General features: G+C 37.9%; 1 protein-coding gene across 9 annotated transcripts in view; it reads left to right on the forward strand.

Moving 5' to 3' along the window:
• DYRK1A (dual specificity tyrosine phosphorylation regulated kinase 1A) overlaps positions 1-17472 on the forward strand; it is a 176364-nt gene extending 158892 nt beyond the window's left edge. For all 9 annotated transcript variants that reach the window (XM_081951503.1, XM_081951505.1, XM_081951504.1 and 6 more), the window contains 9 exons: positions 2634-2726; positions 3330-3518; positions 4166-4313; positions 5045-5331; positions 8764-8910; positions 9013-9153; positions 10629-10935; positions 11167-11291; positions 11706-17472. In XM_081951503.1, coding sequence (XP_081807629.1) covers positions 2634-2726; positions 3330-3518; positions 4166-4313; positions 5045-5331; positions 8764-8910; positions 9013-9153; positions 10629-10935; positions 11167-11291; positions 11706-12332 — 2064 coding nt within the window. In that variant the 3' untranslated portion in view covers positions 12333-17472. The remainder of the gene's footprint in view (positions 1-2633; positions 2727-3329; positions 3519-4165; positions 4314-5044; positions 5332-8763; positions 8911-9012; positions 9154-10628; positions 10936-11166; positions 11292-11705) is intronic.
• The last annotated feature ends 3600 nt before the right edge of the window (positions 17473-21072 follow it).

Consider the following 21072-nt stretch of genomic DNA (forward strand, 5'->3'; position numbering starts at 1 on the left):
AACTTAATTGTGTGCTAGATTATATTTGTAGGCTCCTACCATACTCACTCAGTTTTCACTCTTCCTAACATGTTTTATAATATCCCAATAAATGTCCCAATCATTTATTTAATGGAAACAGGATTGATGCCTCTGCTCCTCCCCAAAGCCCCTCAAATCACCCTTTCAGATCAATTCTGTCAACCCGAAACAGTGTTTCCTCAGTGTTCTCATCCAGAGCACAGAATGATTTTTTAACTAGCATGAATCCTGTTCCTATAGAGACTTCTGACTAGTTTATTTTTCTAAACTTTATATTATAAATTAATTTATTTTAATTTATTTATTTTTATTTTATTTATTTGTTTATTAATACAGTTTGTAGACCACCCAATTTTCAGTGACTGAGCAGATTACAATATAGAATTTCAAACACACCAGAAATAAATCTGTTCAGCCATCAAGTCTCTAATGTCATGAAAACATAGAAATGTGGGGCTGCAACCTTGATTGCGACTGGAATTTCTGTTGTTAAATATGCGGTCATAAAATATGACATAGCAATCCTGACAGTCCCTGTTGCCTTTGTTAAACAAAGATTTCCTCACAACTTGGGGGAAGCTAACAGAAATTTGCAACTCCTGAATAGTGATCATGTGATCGTAGATTACTGCAACTATCATAAGTGTGATCTGTTTTCGAAACACCTGGATTGCAATCTTGTGACCGTGGAGTGCTGTGATGGCTGGAACTTTGAGGACCAGTCATGAGTACCTCTCATTGAATGCCATTGTACCTTTGAAGTTGCTGAATGAGTTTTCATTAATTGAGGGTCCACCTGTATTTTCAGTCTGATGGAGTCCTCATGTTGAGGTGTCCTTATTCTTAAAAGGATTTGAGTAATCTGATGATTCTTATAAGACGTCTAAGGGAATTATGTAAAAAGGATTCATCTTAACTTTTAAAATGTTGCATGTCTCAATACCACATAAAACTTGAGGGAAACGGTTAGTTTGGTAGTATGATAAACCAGAACCAACAAGGTAATAATCAATATATCAGGGTTTTGAAAGTCCTCTGAATAATGGACACAAAAGTTGAGCCCATTCAGTAGATTTTAATAAGTAAGCATATATGAGGGGTAACATTTCTAAATGCCCCAAACTATTTAGAATAGAGTTTAATAAGAGCTATGGTGGTGCAGTGCTTAGAATGCAATACTGCAGGCTAACTCACTGTTTACTCCAGGAGTTTGATTCTGAACGGCTCAGGGTTGACTCAGCCTTCCATCCTTCTGAAGGCAATAAAATGAGGACCCAGATTGTTGGCGACAATATGCTGACACGGTAAAACCGCTTACAGAGGTCTGTAAAACACAGTGAAGTGGTATATAAGTGTACGTGCTATTGCTATTACTGTTAATTTGGTTCCATAACTGAAGGTAGCACACTATTTTGGCCCTTAAGCCTACATATACTAAACAGGATTGTACAATAGGGTGCAAATGAGAGGGCCAAAGGTCTTCCAGATTTTTTTTTCTCCTTAACTCTTTGAGGTAGATGTTCAAATTGTGTTTAAAACTTCAATCCCATTCTACATTTTAAAACAACTAAATGCTTAAACTGGCAATTGATCCTGTGTACTTTGCTATTAGATTTCAGCAGTTTCAGTTAAGGATTCTTAAGTCTGTATGTTACCTGCTTTGCATTAGAACTTTTAACATCATTGCTAATACTGTCAGTGTAGCCTGCTTAAAATTGGCATATCTTTCATTTTGTCTGTCAAATTTCAAAGCCTCGGCTTCTATATTAAAGTTATTTGAGGTTGCATCTCATAATGTCCATTCTGTATTCTTCTGAGTTGAAGGCTCTGTTTTATAAAATACTTCAGCATAGCAAGAAGTCACCTCTGGGCAGAGTTTGATCTGCTTGGAAAAAAAGTAACATGTAGAACTGTAGTTGTATTTTCAAGATACAGTAATGCAAACCTGTAGAAATTACTAGAACAGCCTTTCTTTGGATGTTTAGGTGAAAGATTCTGCTGTTGAAATCCACCAGGGAAAGCTACTTTAGTCACTATCTCCAAGTCTCAGCTCCTATGCTTATCTTGCTTGAATAATGGCCATATTCCAAAATTTAAGGAGTAAGGACAATCTGCATTTATAAGGACAGGGTTCATATCTGTTCATTGGAATTCTGGGTGTAATATTAAGATAGACTGGAAAGGGATACCTTTATCATTTGAAAGGATTTCTTCAAAAAAATATCCATCTGCTTTAGAAACAGTTGCCTTATATTTTGTAACAAAAAAAGCAATTTAGTCTTATTCTATTTTTAACAGAAGAATCTCAGAAAAGGGCATATAAAACCAAAATCTACTATACATTAATAGATGAAAAATAGACATTGCTTATTGGGTATAATCAAACCATTAAAATCATACCATAATATTAACTTTAAGTGAAAGCTGAGGTTTTTTTTTTTTTTGTATGTTAGTAAGATAAATTTTAGCACCAGTCTTTTTAAATGTTTTGCTTTTTAAATATATTTCTGGTTGTTCTTTTGATGAATATATAATGTATAATCCGTTGTTTTTAAATAATAACATTCTGATTTTATCTGATTAAGGCTATATGTGATATTGTTATTTTACAGAGGCGAATGCCACTAACTTTCCGTGATCCAGCAGCTGCTCCTTTAAGGAAATTGTCTGTGGATTTGATCAAAACATACAAACATATTAATGAGGTAAACTTTGCATAATTCATTGAGTTAACTTTTCTTTTGATATAAGTTTGTTTATTGTGACTAGAATGTGTTTACTAATACTAAAATCCAAGCTAAAAATATAGTCTTTTTCTGTTGGACATTAAATGTTTAATACAAAGAAAAAGTTTTCTAAATTTCTATTAATAATACTATAGTCTTCAAAAGAATACTTACCTCATGAGTAGCATTTTAGAAAAGGAAAAAGCTGCTTAGAACGGTATTTAAAATCTTCCTTCCTTCCTTCCTTCCTCTTTATTTGCATATATTTATTTTCATATATTGTATCAATGGCTACTATCTGCTCTTTTTTCTCTTTTTCTTCTAATTTTGCATTATTAAAAATATATTTTTTGCTTTGAAATTATTCTTACTGTTGCAAAGATGTTATAGGCAAAAATACTTGTCTGCTAAAAAAAAAGCAAAGCTACTGTCTTATTTTATGAATGAAAAGTTGGAGATGAAATAAAATACTATAAGGTTGATTTATCCACTTCAAAGAAAATAAGATCCTGTATTTCAATCTTTTTTGCAATAGTGTATGATACAAACTGGCTATGCAATAATTGCATTTCCTAATCTCAGGTTTACTATGCAAAAAAGAAGCGACGACATCAACAGGGACAAGGAGATGATTCTAGTCACAAAAAAGAGCGGAAGGTTTATAATGATGGATACGATGATGATAACTATGACTACATTGTGAAAAATGGGGAAAAATGGATGGATCGTTATGAAATTGATTCTTTAATAGGCAAAGGCTCATTTGGACAGGTAATGATTGAACAATTTGAATAAAAGCAACTTAAAGCAATATCCTATCCAAGTCATATATGGGTGGTTTTTGATATACTCTTCACAATCCAGTTTGGGTTGTTGTTTTTTAGACTGATGGTGGTGGGGAAGAAAACCCATTTTTTCCGTTATACTACCTTGATTTAATTTGTTGATGTGCACAGGTCTGTATAGAGCTATAGATATTTAATAGATTTGATAGGCAGATATTACATTCTACTTCCTAATAGTCTACCAATATATAATGCAACAATACAGTATGCATATGTCATCACAGATACTATTCACTATAAATTCTTTGCAGATCTGACCAAAGTCCTATTTCAATTCTTTTTACTTCTGATTAGGCAAGTAGTTTTAAGTGTTAGATTTCATGTGATTTGACAAATAAAGAATTTTAGAAAACATTTAATCACTAATTAATTCCAAAAAATTTCAAGTTCTTTTCCTCCTTTCAAAAATCTGGACTGTTTTTATCTTCTACACAAATACATATGTATTAAAGAAGTTCTGTTGCTTATAGAAGGTGTTTTATTTCAATAATTGTTCTGTCTTTTTGATTTAGCATGCAGTTGTATCTATTTTGTGTTTTTCTTTTCTACATTTCTGCATTTACATTTCTACAGGTTGTAAAGGCATATGACCGCGTGGAACAGGAGTGGGTAGCTATTAAAATTATAAAGAACAAGAAGGCTTTCCTAAATCAAGCCCAAATTGAAGTGCGACTTCTTGAGCTTATGAACAAACATGACACAGAAATGAAATATTACATAGGTAATTTATCTTTTCGAGAGATAGCTTTTGACTGTCTCAGTTTTTATAATGACCAACCATTATATTTTCATTGTCTTTTTGAGGTTATAATATATTTCCTGTAGATGAAATTATCAAAACATCACGAGACACTATGGCAGGGAAACACTCAGTATAGGCATTTTTAAATATGAAATTTAAAAAGTAGCTTTTTCTGAACTAATGGCAGTTCTGTAACTAAAGTTAACTTTATGTAATTCTGAATGGTTTAATTATTCTGCTGTGCATTCTGTTGCAGAATCAAATATAATGTATAAGGGCGATTGTAAAGCTGCAGTAATGAAATTTCTTTTTACATACATCCTTAATTCTAGACAAAAAAATAAAGGCACACATTCTCTTTGTAATGGCAGCAGTATATTTCTTTAGTTGTTGCATTTAGTTCAATTAAATTTTAGTCTAATTTCAAATAGTTTAAGAAGAAAGGTTGTGTATTGATCAGAAACCTGAAGCCTCAAGCATAGGAAGTCTATAAATGAAGGGATATAGTTCGTACTTTTTAGAAAAAATAAGTGCCACCATTTTAATTTTAGCATCAACTTTTATAGAAAAATAAAAGGACAGATATACTTTTTTAAAAAGTGGGGTTTTTGGGGGGAAGGCAGCCTTTGGAAGCAATAGCTTCCTTAGGGAGATGCTTAAAAGTTTGAGACTATACCTGTAATTTAACATCTCCCCCCTCTTTCTTTCAGTGCATTTGAAGCGTCACTTTATGTTCCGAAACCATCTCTGTTTAGTTTTTGAAATGCTCTCCTATAATCTTTATGACCTTCTACGGAATACAAATTTCAGAGGGGTTTCATTGAACTTGACGCGAAAGTTTGCACAACAGATGTGTACTGCACTGCTTTTTCTTGCAACTCCTGAACTTAGTATCATTCACTGTGATCTAAAACCTGAGAACATCTTGCTATGTAACCCCAAACGAAGCGCGATCAAAATAGTTGATTTTGGCAGTTCTTGCCAGCTTGGACAAAGGGTAAGTATTATCACATCAAAATATTTCAATATTGCTTGTTGTTTTGTTTTGTTTATATTTTAAATAAATCAGTATACTCCAAAAATAATTTTGTAAACTCCTAATTACTGCATAAGGACAACATAAGCAAAATGTTTTGAGCAATAAAGGGACTACTCATATTTCTGCATGTTCCCTAACTAAGCATTCAGAATGTACAGTATGTATCCAATTTGGCTGCAGTCTCCATAGTAGTAAATGATAACTCTGTTTGCAGTGTAGTGCACAGTTAAGCTCTGTTGAACTCTTTTCTAAATCATAGCCAGAGTGTTAGTTTTGCATTTAAATAAAATAAAATAAAAACATATATTTGCCAGTGCATAGTTTTGATGGCTCAAATAGCAGAGTGATTCTGTTTCAGAAAGCAGAAGAGCAGGGTTTTGTTTTTGTTGTTAAGGTTTCTTGAAGTTATGCTTTTAAGGTTTGAGTCAAGGATTCTTGAATGGAATTCTAAATCTGTAAACTAGTTTGCTTAGTTTTTTTTTAAAAAAATCATCCCAAAGAGGTCGCAGCAAACCACTTTCATATTGTTAAGAAAATATATAGATGTGGAGTCCTTATTGCTCTCTGGGGTTGATTGTTTGCTTGAAGAAGTTTCATTACCCAATTAAGCAATATCATCAGTGCTAGTGAGTGTAAGATTTGTTTATGTACAGTATCTGCCAATGCCATGCCAATGTTGGTGTGGGTATGATTTTTTCCTTTGTAAATCCTCAAGTATAGTTCTCTAGTCGATTGTTTGCCTGATATATTCCCTGATTATCTGAGTGTTGGTTGCTCGAGAGGATGTGTTCTAGTCTTTTTTTTTTTTCCCAGAAAATTTTTATTGGTTTTTTAAAACATTTATAAGGAAAAGGGTAGGTGGAATGGTATACAAATTTTGGCAGTTGCAAGTATGGCAGACGCCCCCTCCCTCCAAACTCATAAGATACATCTATGTATAAAACATTAATACAAAATCGTGTAAAATCAGCATATTAGTTCTAAAAAAATTTTCAATCAGTTTATACAGTTATGATATATAGTCTAAATATAATTTCATTATTACTTTCGGTCTGTTTATAACAGTGTGGTTTTCTTATTCATTTTTGTGATCTGAGCTTTCTTGGTGTTGCCCCATCACCCCCCGCTGGCAGAGCTCCGCCCCCTCCCGTGTCCTGTATGACCGTTGTAGAGTCTTCTGTTTTTTCTAGGTGCGCTTTATTTTTTTCCATAAAGGCCTGTGCCTCTATGGGTGTATTGATTCTGATTCTTGTCTCCTCCCAGAATATCAGCATCCCTTCAGGCATCAACCATCTAAACCACACCCCCTTCTGGTATAGTTTATTCGCCAATTGCGAATAATTTTTCCTTTTCTCCCTAATTTTTGGGGGGATCTGCTTCAAGATGGTTATCTCCCTGTCATGGTATGTCAATGCTTGCCCCCTTTGTACACCCAGAATTTCATCTCTTGTGCTTTTTCTAAGGAATTTAATATGAACCTCCCTGGGTACATTGTGTATTCTGGCATATGCTGAATTCACTCTATAGACCAGATCTATCTCCCATTCCATCTGCTGCTTATCTTTGTGTATGTATTCAGCTAAAATATTGGTCATAATGTCCCTTATATTTTCCCCATCTGCTTCTATAACATTTTGAAATCTAAGATAAAAGGACATTCTCTCAAACTCTGTTTTCATTTGTTGGGTATCAAGTTCTTTGTTTCCCTTCTGTAAAGCCTCTACCCCCCCCCCCTCGCCTCCGCCACCCCACCCTCCTCAAGGTCCAGTCTCTGTGAGTTCTTATAAATTTGGACTTGATTCTCTTTAATTTCTTCCTTCATTTCTTTTAATTGTTTCTTAATTTCTTCCTGGCCCTGTATGAGTTGTTGAAGCATTTGTTGCAAATCCACCTCTGTACTCTTGGGTTGCATCAGTTCTGTAATCTTTGACTATGTAGCAGGACTGGATGTTGCAGATGTCGGTGCAGAAGTAGCAAAGCCAGGTTTTCCAGGGGGTGGTCTTTTTGGAGACATGGTTTATGAAACAAAGAGATCAGTCAGTATAGAGACTGGACAGCTGGAGAAGTAGAGCAGACAGATGAGACCAGGAGGCAGAAGATCCAAACAGATGGGAGCTTCTTTAGTCAGTCTAGCAATAGAGAAAGGTTTTCTCTCCAAAGAGTTCAAAAAATAACAATCCACAAGAGATTCCTCTGGGTGACACGGAGACAAAGACCGGAAGCCTGAATTTTGAAGGTGGAGTCAGGTTTCAAAGTTCATAAAGACAACGGAAGTGTGCCATCTTGCCCTGCCAGCTTTGGGCTCAGAGGCATAGAAAAGTTTTAAAAGTTCACAAAGTTCTCAGATCATCAATAAGTTCTGGAACTAAGTCCAATGAAAAGCACTTTTACTGGGGTGAGGCATCATTAGTTGGCTCTCCCCCCTCCTCCTTCCCCTGGGGGCGAGAGCAAAATTTTTTCAAGCCGCTTGTCCAAGGGGGGGGGAAATCCCCCTCCCTCCAGCCACTCCTCCAAAAATAATCCGAAAGTTTAGCTTTTAAAGTTGCTGAAAAAGTCCATCAATTCAAAAAGCAAGGGAGTGAAGAAAGGAAGCCTCTCACCATACCGCCGCTGCTTCCTTCAGAAGTATGTTGTCCGATCGGCATGAGGTGAGACGCCCACGCGCCCTCCGATACTGCTCCCCGGTGCCTAAAGCGAAGCGGAGGAGCCCCCACCAGCCGCCGCCGATGCCAGGGCCCTCCGCGAGCTGCTCCCTCGGCAGGACGCCTCTCCGGGGCGTCCTGTGCCCCCCCAGAAGCGGGGGAAGCCCACCGGGAGAGCGGGAGCGGGCAAAAGCTTGCCCGTCGCCGTATCTGCCGGAACCGGAAGTGTGTTCTAGTCTTTTTGTTTCCTACTGTACATAAACAGGGAGCAAATTCCACACTTATTTAACACTGATGATGTTATCTACTTGGGTATAAAAAGGTCTGGAAGCAAACAGCTCCATAGTTCAATCTTGAGTTAAATAGATTCTCTTTTATTAAAATATATAGATATGTCCCTGCATCACCTGAAGTTGAACTCTGCTTGAAGGAGGCTTATTTTATTACGTTGTTTAGAATCTAGGAGCAAGTAGCTGTGTGTGTGTGAGAGGTGGGGGGTCAGTCCAAGCTGTGCTTGAGACTAAGCTCTGCTTCATCCCACCTCCTTGCCTGGTTGGTAGTTTCCCAACATCATATGAATCTTTCACAAATAAGGAAACAGAATTGCAGTCTATGAAGCAAAGTATTTTTTAACATTTTCTGCTGTATAATTGCATATTTAACTTTAAGCTTCTTTTTTAATTACCAAGTTTTGTAGCATTTAACATTTTTTTGAGGATTACTTAATGTCTTTATTTATAAAATGCAGATATATCAATATATCCAGAGCCGTTTTTATCGATCACCTGAGGTGCTATTGGGAATGCCTTATGATCTTGCAATTGATATGTGGTCCCTTGGTTGTATCTTAGTGGAAATGCACACCGGAGAACCTCTTTTTAGTGGAGCAAATGAGGTATGTTGATATACATATGAATTTTTATTATGCTGAGTTGCCTATTTCTTAAGTTTTAAATATTTGGTTACACTTCTAATTGGTTTTCCTCATTTGAAACAGGTTGATCAGATGAATAAAATAGTGGAGGTTTTGGGTATACCACCTGCTCATATTCTTGACCAAGCACCAAAAGCAAAAAAGTTTTTTGAGAAGTTGCCAGATGGCTCTTGGACCTTAAAAAAGACCAAAGATGGGAAAAGGGTAAATAGATATTTTGATCTTTGATCTAGATTAATCTGTTTGTAACTATGCTGGCTCCCTTGGCTAAGAAACAGAGATGAACACTGTTCCCTAGAATCAGAATCAACTGGAAAGGGGAAACCTTTACTTATACTGTTAGCTAATCCTGATTTAAATGAGAACAGTTTCCCTACATAGAGAAATTATTAATTTCTCTAATTAATTATTCATACTTCCTACTATTAGGAAGTGTAATCGTAAAATAAATGGCAAGCATACGTCGGTTTTCAGTCAAAAAATACTTCACTTTAGTTACATATCAGAAATAAACTATGTAGTAATTGTAATTATTTACTCTACAGGTTTTACTAAAAAGAATAAAAGCAAAAGTTAAAAAAATATATAAATGTTCTGGCATCCCAACTGCTGAAGGCAGCTATATTGGTTTAGACTAGTTTAAGACACTGGACTATGTAGGCACGTGCACACACGCACACACACACACACACACACCGAAGTTGCACTTAATTTTTGTTCTGCAGCATATGCTAACTCACATGCTATAAACTTTCTAAATTAGGGAAATCGTAGGAAAATGGTGGTGTATGCCACCCAGAATCATGTTTTCTGTGTTATTTTATATTTATTATTAAATTTATTGGTTCCTCATCTTACCACAGGGTAACCCTGTGGCATATAAATTTAATAAATAAATAAAATATTCATAAGGGAATAGTTTATAAGCATTGACATCTGATCTCTGAGTGGCTGTTGTAATACATAAATACAATATTAATCTACTGTCATGGCATGTGGAAATAACCTTCAGAGATGAGGGGAAGGATGATATCTAAGGAAGATCGGACAAGAGAAGGAGGACATGCCCTACTTAGGTCAAAAGTGGCAGGAGATTTATACTTTCAGATTTGCAAATTTGATGTCCACCCTCCCACGTAAATTTCTCACCGTTACTTTTAACAGCCTGACCAGTGGGGGTGGGGGTTCCTTCCTAAGTTTATTTTGGTTTCTTAGGTTTTCTTTTAAAGTAAATGAATATTGTTGATATTTTGATAACCAACCAATTTTGTATACATGATGTATACATGATGCACAATGACAATAAATGCTGCTGCTGTTGTTGTTGTTGTAAAGGTTTTAGAAGTGTCTTGCCATTATCATCTTCCTAAACCTGAGAGTGACTGTCCCAAGATCACCTAACTGGCTTTGTGTTTAAGGAACTCAAGGTCTCTCAGTTTCTACCCTGATGCCTTAATCTGTACACTAAACTGGCTCTGAAGACTTCAGGGACCCATCTAGGCAGTCACCAGGAGTCAAAAACAAAAACCAACACCCAGAACGAAAACCAAAATACCCTAAATCAAGGGTAGGGTTTTAAAAAAAAAACTGGAAGTATTTATATTGTTAGCAAACTGATCTGAAATAATAAAAAAATGCAACTATTTTTTAAATGTAAAGAATTTCTAATTTTCTAACAGGAGTACAAACCACCTGGAACCCGTAAACTTCACAATATACTTGGAGTTGAAACAGGAGGACCAGGAGGGCGTCGTGCTGGGGAGTCGGGTCATACTGTAGCTGACTACTTGAAGTTTAAAGACCTCATCTTAAGGATGCTTGATTATGATCCAAAAACCCGAATTCAACCTTATTATGCTCTGCAGCATAGTTTCTTTAAGAAAACAGCAGATGAAGGTACAAACACAAGTAACAGTGTGTCTACAAGTCCTGCTATGGAGCAGTCGCAATCTTCAGGAACCACTTCTAGCACATCTTCAAGCTCAGGTACACGTGTGATTCCTAAAACATTTTGGAAATGAAGTCATTGGAAGAATATTTACTATAGACATAAAAATGTTTTTATATTATTTTAGATCTGGCTCTCTTTCTCCTTTTTAAAATTCTAGCTAGTCTTTTTCCCCTTTGTAATGAACTTATTTATTATACTTTCCTGTTGTCACATCAACATTTCTGATTATATCATCTTCAACGTATTTGTTTTGCTTATGATTAAAGGTGGCTCTTCGGGGACAAGCAACAGTGGAAGAGCACGGTCAGATCCAACACACCAGCATCGACATAGTGGTGGACACTTCACTGCTGCTGTACAAGCTATGGATTGTGAAGCGCACAGTCCTCAGGTAGTTTTGAAAGGAAGTCTCTGTTAACTAATTATTGGCATGCTCCGTGATCACACTACAGTAACAATCATTTACCAATTCTGCAACTATTACTTTTATCATTCAGATAATATTTGATAATATGATTAAAACTGAAATAATTGCCAAAAAGCTAATAGTTCTTTCTAAATCACATTGGTAAAAATTTTGAACAGTTGACTTATGCATTTTTGATAATCAGATCTAAGAACCTTCTGCAGGAGACAGATACTAATATGTAATGATTATATTTCATTCTTTTAAAGTTTTAAGTTATATTTTTGGCAACAGATAAATCAAGTTCAGTGTAGTACAAATGTAACACTGCTTTGTTTAGATTTTATGACATAAAATAACTTAACCCCTCATGTGTGTGCTTGTGTATTATTGTTATAGGTTCGACAGCAGTTTCCTCCTCCTCTTGGTTGGCCAGGAACTGAAGCTCCTACACAAGTTACTGTTGAAACCCATCCAGTTCAAGAAACCTCTTTCCATGTTACTCCTCAGCAACAAAATGCATTACATCATCATCATGGAAATAATTCCCACCACCACCATCATCACCACCACCATCACCACCATCATCATGGACAGCAGGCCTTGGGTAGTCGGACCAGGCCAAGGGTCTACAATTCTCCAACAAACAGCTCGTCCACCCAAGATTCCATGGAGGTGGGCCATGGTCACCACTCCATGACATCCCTGTCTTCCTCAACAACTTCTTCCTCTACATCTTCCTCCTCAACTGGTAATCAAGGCAATCAGGCCTATCAGAACCGCCCTGTGGCTGCTAACGCGTTAGACTTTGGACAAAATGGAGCTATGGACGTCAATTTAACGGTCTATTCTAATCCACACCAAGAAACTGGCATAGCAGGACACCCAACGTACCAGTTTTCTGCTAACACAGGTCCTGCTCATTACGTGACTGAAGGACATCTTACAATGAGACAGGGAATTGATAGGGAAGAATCTCCCATGACAGGAGTTTGTGTTCAGCAAAGTCCTGTGGCCAGCTCGTGACTAAACTGAAACAGATTTGTTTCTTGTGTGTTTTTATAGAAGTGGTGTTTTTCCAAAAAAAAAAAAAAAAAGTGCAAAGCTGCTTGAATCAGGAGGAGATAGACTTATTGAACCGCTACAGAAGGGCAAAGCTAACTATTTTTTTAAACTTGAACAGATTGCAGTGAAGTTTTTAGAGCCATGTTCATACCTATCCTAGATAGCTTTGAGAAGATTTCTCACCTTTTTGCCCGTTTTAATTATTACAACCAAGTCACATATATATTTTTCCCCTTGTTCAACAGGATGAATATTCAAGAGTTGATCTTAGTTGCAAGCATATTTTAAGGCATGCCCAGGATCATATAAATGGGCATTTTGAGGTTTTTGTTTCTTTCTTTTTTTAATATTAAGGGGGAGGGGTGGGGAGTAATAATGAATTTCCATTCCCCAAACATACATGAACACAAAAAGCAGTACTGTAAGGAAGAGGGACCCTAAGATTGCAAAACAGAATCTTTAGCTGTAAAAAGGATGGTTGGAATGGTGTTCATGAGACACATTAAGCATGCTAAGTGGCGGTGATTAAGACTCCTTATCTGAACCTACTGAGAATCAAAGCAGCAATTATATTGGGATTCTGTGTCTCATGTTTGAGGCTACAATCAGTTAGTATTGAAATAAGACTGTTCCTGTAAGTAAGTAAGGTGCACTGAGAAGCAATCAACAGGTTGGTCTTGACCAGTCCAGGGGAAGTCTTAAGTGGTGGTCTTTGGGATAACCTTTGGCCTTATGGATTTGGACTCTAAGTTAGAAGAGCCTACCATTTCAGATGCAATCACTTTTGGACTTGCTTTTGCAGACAGTCCTTAATGCTGAAAACACAGAGAATGGGTAATTCAAGAGGCCTTTCTTTTAAAATAGACTTTGTGACCCACATATTGTAAGGTATTGCAAGGTCACTTTGCGTGTGTCATAAAGCTGACTTCCTTATTGGTTGAAGGTCACAGGAGTAGTGGTTTGCTTTTGATGAAAATAGCTACAACTGTGTTCCTCTCTGCTTTTCACTTTCTTTTTTTTTCTTTCCTCCTACATCTTCTTCCTCTTTTTGCTTTTTCTGGGCACGTGGTTTCTCCACTGTTACTTCTGCACAAAGATGTCTTCTGTTCAACCTGAACATTTTTAAAAATGCAGAATTTTATGTGACTGCTTTTTTGCCTCACAATTATGCTGTGAATTTTACAAATTTTTTTTCTTTTTTGATAATTTATTGTACCAAAGCTGTTTTTATAGCACATAGATGTCTGTAACCAATAATGTAGCAGTTCTGCACTTTGACACAAGGTGTAACTAGACCATTTTTAAATGTCAGTTGAAAATTATGGCTGTACTATTGCTTAAACAAAACTGGAACTGTTGTTTATTCATAGCCAATACATTTTACAACAGTCTGTGTATTGAACATGATAGATAGGACATCTAATTCAACACTGTAACATCTGTTGCATTATAAATGTGTTCAAGCTTCTGAAAGTAAAAGGGACAGTAAAGCCAGAAGCTATGAAACCAGCAGTTAATTTGTTGTATCCCTTATTAGCATAAATGTAAACCTGAAGCAAGACCTTGATTGCATGAACAGATCCAAAACACTAAGATGAGTGAAGTGAAAAAAAAAAAAAGGCTCAAGTGAAATCTGAGGCTGAGTAGGCTGTACTTAACAGGAGGTCTGCTGCCTTAATTTAACATAATCAGTTTGGCAGTTGCTAAATTTCAGAACCCTTTTGACGATTTTTGAAATTACGAATACGAACATTGTGAATAAAATAGAGGAATTAGGGTAATAAAGTGGTTATCTTTCCAGATTAACACTGTTTTGCCCTTTACACGGAACAGAAGCAGTAATCTACCTCTGCCAGTAAACCAGTTAAAGGCCATTCAACAAAATACCATGCACTTCAGACTGGTTAGTCCTTATAGCAAACTAGGTTGGTTCTTCTGAACAAATTTTTTTCTCTTTTTTATAATCATTCCTTATATTGGCAACAGAGAGGCTGAATGCAGTGGAAGTATGAAAGAATGCTTTAGAAATAAGGAGTTTTTGTAAAGCAACTTTTTTATCAAGGTATCCATATTTATTTTATATTGCGATCTCAAGCCTGTGAATTGACGTTTTTGAACTTCTGCGGTTCAAAAATGTTTGCTGGGCAAAAGGCTGTCGTCACAACAATGGAGCATTGAGCTTAGCAATACAAAACGGAATCCAATATGTACTGCTGTCTAGGAATATAAGGGTAACAAATATGGGTAATTTTTCTTGTGCTGGTTGCCATACCTTAACAAGCACCAAAAATACTGTTTTTAAATTTATATAAAGAAAAATCATAAACTCCAGTGCTTCTGCATACTGTGTTATGTTAACAGTCCAGTTTTGTGTGCTTTACTACACAGTTTGGTTACAGGACTTCTGTGCATTGTAAACATAAACAGCATGGAAAAGGTTAAATACCTGTGTTCAGATTGTAAGATCTAGTCCGGACTTGCTGTGTATATTGTAACGTTAAATGAAAAGACAAGCCCTTTGTATTATAGTCATGCAGTCTTATGTATGATAAACAGTTGAATAATTTGTCCTCAGACTCTTTACTGTGCTTTAAAAAAATAACTTAAGATAAAATGTAAACATAGTAAAATCTTCCTATGCAATTAACCTACTTCAAGGCCTGGTCTGCTAGGTATGATTATAGTAACGTGTAAATATTAGAAACATTTGAGACAGATTTTAAGAATATGGAAGTAAAACTTGGAGGTGTAATATATTATTTTGAGTTTTTAATTCAAATAGCAAGACATTTTTTGAAATGCCCACACCTCTTCTCTGTTTTATTCTGACTGTAAAGCATAATTTTTAGTTTTTAATTGTATACATTTTTACATTAAGTACTTTTCATATATTTCTTTTATTTATATAGTGCCTAAACAAGAGTGATCTCACAGCTGTACAAACTGTAAAACAGTTCTGATACTGCCAACAAGCTTACAAACCAGCCACAGCACTACAGGAATGTACTTCCCCAAACTAAGTTAAAGTATTAAATTAGAAATACATTTTTGAAAAAAAAAAAAGATACATTTAGAACGTCTTAATCCATTCATCATAATTTTCTTTGGTTTTTAAAATTGATGATCCTTTTTCACTTGATACCTCATTATGAGGTAATGTGCAGGGACGTATTGTACTGCATCATTGTATTGTTTATGGCTGTGAGAAGCTGTTAAACCAAAAGTCAAAACATGCTTGTTCAGTCTCTTGTATGCAATGTTCAGAAAATGGGTCATGCCCACTTTCGGTATTCCATATCTTAATCAGGAACAAAGATTAAGAACAAAATTAGGCCCCATGCAGGACCAAATTCTGTTCTTGGAGCACTTGGCAAAAAAAAAAATCAATAGAGCTCTAGCTCCCTCAATTGCCTGCTATAGTATGTATGGATATTGCTGCAAGAAGCAAGTACATTCTTCATGAAACCCTTCTTCTTCTCTATGTAGTATGTGGGTAGCAAGAAGAGAAGGGTAGAACATAACTATGGTGAGGCTGTTTGTAGGCTTTCCATGCAAATATACTTGCATGGGCTTATCTTTACAAAACAGGGTCTAAACTAATAAATAATGCAAAATTTATCACGAATAATTGGGTTTTAGCCTAATTTCTTCCAAAATGTTAAAAATGTGAAATGGCGGTTATCCTTTTTTAGGGTAAAAGGCTTTATACCAATGGTTTTTATTTCAGGGCACTCACTATGCCCAAATAACTTTTTAAAACTAATATATGTTATGACAGGTTTTAATGCAAGACTGCACAATACATTACTTTGTATGTCCAAATTTGCACACACAAGAACCTATCCACATGAGGATCGATCATAGCCAGTTGATGTATTACTGTTACAAGGTTATCAAGCAGTTTACATTTTTGTCACATTCAGATGGGGGGGGGGTGTCACAAAAAATAGCGGATGGAATTCAGTTTAAATTTTGTTCTATAGCAGTTTCCCGTTATTGTTTTAAATGTAAATAACCAATAATATTCAGATAGTATTTGACCTGAAATTGCACCTATTTGAACACAGGGGGGGAAAGCACTTTGTAAAAGTCCTTCAGTAAGTTGAGGACAAAGAAGAAGCCATAAGAACTGGAAGCCTTTGCAGAAGTACAAATTCTACAATCTAGCCTGTTTTTATTAATATTGTTTAAAGAAGGAGGAGTTAGTTATTTCTTGCCCCAATCAAGACTACTGGTAATGAAATTAAATGCTGTGCTTGCAGCATAATCTGACTCCTTGAAGACTGGTTTAAATCCTGAAATTTAAGAATGGCTGAGTTCATATGACAATAATTGAAAATGCAACATATTTGTTGTTGCTGTTTTTATTCAAGTCTGATTTGAACCTTGGGAGTTATGCATCTGCATAGAAGCCTGTTCTGGATCTGCTAAATTTTATAATATTTTTTTGACTATGCATTGCTACTACTGAGCTTCCAATCTGTTTTTAGCCTGCACAGTATTAACATTTTGACCTAGAATAGTCCCTCTGATTTTCTTTGGATTTTTTCTTCCTTCCAATTCTTTGAAACTGCTTTAAATTGTTAGAACACCTTGTTTGCACAGATGAAGCACTCCTTTCTGATGGGCATAAATGGTTTTTTTAGCTTGATGAAGGTCATCAGTTATGTTTAAGGCTGCAAAGCAGGTACATCATAATTGATCTCATTTGAAAGCTGTACTGGCAATAAGCTTTCCAGGAAAGGGTGGGTTTGTGTAAATTCCAACAATTATTGCATCTCTGTCTGATAAAATTCTTTCCTGCCTGCAGGGAAGTCTCTCTTTTTTTTTTTACTTTTACCTACGCAAGCTGAGAGTCCAAAGATTCTCTGGAATTCCACATGAGTCCAGAAGGTATGATTTCAACTAGCCTTGAGAAGTTGTGGTCTTCTGCAATTCCACAAGTATTCCTCAATTTGTATTGTGCTAACCTGATTCATATTCTCCAACCTTCAGGCAAGTAAATCCATCTTGGAAGGAAAGGTTTCACCAAATCACACACGAGTGCTCCAGACCACCCTATCTGAATTGTCAAAACTGAAATCTTCCCATTCCACTGACATTATAGTTGACTACATTATGCTTACTCTGTTTCTACAGGTCATCTCCAATGTCAGTTGGGTGTCTCCATTCTGCTTGGTCCTTTCAGCATTAAGCTTTTCATCAATGCATCTAAATTTGGGCAGCTCAATATATGAGACAGACCATCATATGAATAGGTGGACTCCATATTCTCAAATGCCATTAGCTAATTATGCTTTAGACCAGGGGTCTCCAAAATTTTCAATCTGAGGGCCACATTGGTCATTCAAGGGATAGATGTCTATGGAGATTACCAGTTATCCAGGTCATGGTTGTCCCAGAAGTGCTTTTTCAAGAGGCAACTGGACTTCCTGGTTTTTCTTTGAAGACATTTCACTTCTCATTCAAAATGCTCATCCAAGGGATAGGGGAAAATATCAGTTTTATAAATGAGAGAATAAAATTTAATTGAATGTTTCATTTTGCTCAATGTTATATGATTCACAACAACAGCAAAAAAGAAATGTGATAATTACAAAGAACAATGCTGTGATTGGACAAATGTTATTAAAAATGTCAAACATTAGCAGATATGAATTGAAATTCATATGAAATATGAAGAAATAATGAATTGATTACTTCAGATGAGAAAGGGCTATATTTAAATTTTACAAATTTACATTAAATGAGAATCTGCCCAATTTTGTGGCACAGAATACAAATAATAAATAGACCACAAAAAGAACTTCAGTAAAACAAAGCAAAGAAGTTCTCCATGATGGGGAGTGGGCGGTGCTATCATTGGGCTGTTATCAATCCTGATTGGTCCATAGACTGAGAGAAAAGTGTTGCAGCCACGCCTCTACTCCTTTGCCCAGTTTCTTCGAAGTCTATGGTCCAATTAGGCTGATAATTCATTTTTCTCTTGTGGAAATTCAAAAGAACTATTTTGCTCAGATTAGGCTTTAAACTAAATTCTGAATTTGACTTGCTATCTAAAACTTAAATTTCTACCTAAATTAGCGCGAGGAGGGGGTGTTTAATGCGTTCCCCTCGGGCGCCAGATCACTGGTCCGAAGTTTGGATCTGCTCACCCTAGGCGGAGATAATTGGATTGAGGTAGGTGGTTGACTAGAATAGTGTGAGGCGGAGGCTCGCGCAGTCGGGTGCTCGGGAAGGCCTTTTGAAAACGGGAGGCTTGAAGTGAGTCAGCCAGCCATTGCGCCGATCGCCTGGCCGTCAATAGAGCTGCCAGGACTTCAAACGGCCGCTGACATCGCCAGAGCGCTAGAAATATAAGTGCCAACGTTAATAGCTTTGGGGGCCATTTTGCCGAGCAGGAGCGCCAATCCCATAGTATAGGGCTCGTTGCGCTTTGGCACCAGAAGTTGGTGGGCTGTTTTTTCGACAGACTGTCGGGTGGCCATTTTGTGAGACATCAATTGCAGCGGCCATTTTCTTTGAGCACACGAGGCCAACAGACATCTCTGCTCCAGCTCTGCCCCAGGCATCTTGACTGTCTAAATCCACGCTGTTGCCATTCCTGCGGACACATTTGGACTGTCATATTGTATGATACCGTGAGTACTGAAGGAATAAAATGGCTACCAGGGCTTCTAGGTCGGAACAGGTTCCCACACATAAGGTTGATAACCAGGGACCTGACAAGGGGTCAATTAGGTTTTCCACCAGGGCCACTGCTAATAAAACCCCGGCTACGCAGCGCCAATCTAGAGCACTGCGTGACGAACAGTTCAGGCAAAAAGCCCTTGAGAAGTGGGTCGCACACGCAGAGCGCTTGTTGGAGGCTCAGAGATGACAGGTCTAGATCTAGGTCTGCATCTAGGGTTATAGTCGAGATTCTTCCCTAGCATTGTCTATGGCCAGAGGCAGAAGGATGGATGTCTCTCCTTCGGCCATAAGGGGCGTAATGGGAGACCCCCTTGAAGGGACATCCAGGGACTTTCTTCCGCTGGCCCCTCTGGCCCCAGATCTGAAGAATACTATAGACCAGTGGTCGGCAAGCCGCGGCTCGCGAGCCACATGTGGCTCTTTACACATTTTAATGCGGCTCTTCTGTGTGCCGGGCGCCCGCTCCCCTCCCTCATCTCAGGCACTTCAAAACAAGCGCCCCTTTCCCTTTTTTCTTTTCGACCCACAATGATTAGGGAGGATCCTGAAGTCGGGCGGGGACGAGAAGCAAGGAGGCAGAAAAAGAAACGGAGGCTAAGGAGCTTCCCCCCGCCCCCTCCCAGCAAAAATCTAACCGGGGAGCCAGGCGGGCAGTAGCAAATTAGCCGATCACGCTGCGTGATCGGCTAATTTGCTACTGCCCGCCCGGCTCCTTGGTTAGATTTTTGCTGGGAGGGGGCGGGGGGGAAGCTCCTTGGCCTCCGTCTCTTTTTCTCCCTCCTCGCTTCTTGGGGCTCCACCAATGGGGGAGCAAGGCCCGCCCAGCGCCAGGCTTGGGCTAACACAGAGATCTGCAAAGTTGGCTGTTTTAAGACTGGTGGACTTCAATTCTCAGAATTCTGGGAGTTGAAGTCCACCAGTCTTAAGAGCCAATTTTGCAGATCCCTGGGCTAATATGATTGATGCCCTTGGTGGACTTCAATTCTCAGAATTCTGGGAGTTGAAGTCCACAAGTCTTCAAGCTGTCAGGTTTGAAGACCCTGGGTTTTTTTTTTCTAAAGGGTTGCGGGTGCGAGGGTCTTGCAACTTGACAGCTTTAAGACTTGCGTGCTTCAAATGCCAGAGTTTATTGAAACTAAAAACAGTGTACCATCCTATGTATTTTCGGTTTTAAAAATGTGGCTCTCAAAATAAATTTCAATCGTGGTTTTGGCGAGATTTGGCTCAGTTGAAAAAAAAGGTTGCCCACCACTGCTATAGACCTTTATGAGGACCTTGAATCCTTGGAACGTCTTCCACCCAGCCTTCAAAGGATTATATCCTCAGCTATTCCTAGGGGCATCGCTTCAGGCCTGAAGCAACAGGGCACTCAGGTTCAGGGCCACAAGGATTCCCAGAACCCATCTCGCACGGGGGCTCCTGTGGTGAGCCAGACATCTGAGGAGCATAGGCCAAGATCTCCTTCACTGGCCAGTGACGGGTCTATACAAGGGGAGGAACCTCAGCTTGACTTAGTCATGTCGGATGATGAGTCAGCAAAACCTGACACCCCAGCCTTCTCTGGCCTATTCCCACCTTCTCTGTTCAAACAATGTTTGCTAAAACAGCCATGAATTCCTGCTCCTCCTCTATTCCTAGAGGTAGTAAAGAACCAGTGGATTCGCCCTGGAAACTTTCCAAACCCGGGAGGGAACGACAGGCGCTTTTACAATCTAGATCAAGAATTTTCCCACGCGCTCCAGTTTCCCTCAGTTGACACCCCTGTCACAGCTCTGTCTACTGCCACAGTAGTCACAGGAGGTTGCGGACAAGCTGAAGCCTGAGGATAAAAAAGCTGAACTTCTCTTAAGGAAAGCATTCCAGGCTTCAGCATGGGCCATTAAATCAGCAGTAGCTGCATCTTTTTTTAATAGAACCACTCTTTTATGGCTGCAGCTACTGCAGGAGCACACATCACCTGAAGACGCTAGTTCACTAAAAGATCTTAGTAAGATTATTGCTGCAACGC

The sequence above is a fragment of the Natrix helvetica genome (genome assembly GCF_964273705.1).
Source record: "Natrix helvetica genome assembly, chromosome: 4".
Taxonomy (NCBI): Eukaryota; Metazoa; Chordata; class Lepidosauria; order Squamata; family Natricidae; genus Natrix; species Natrix helvetica.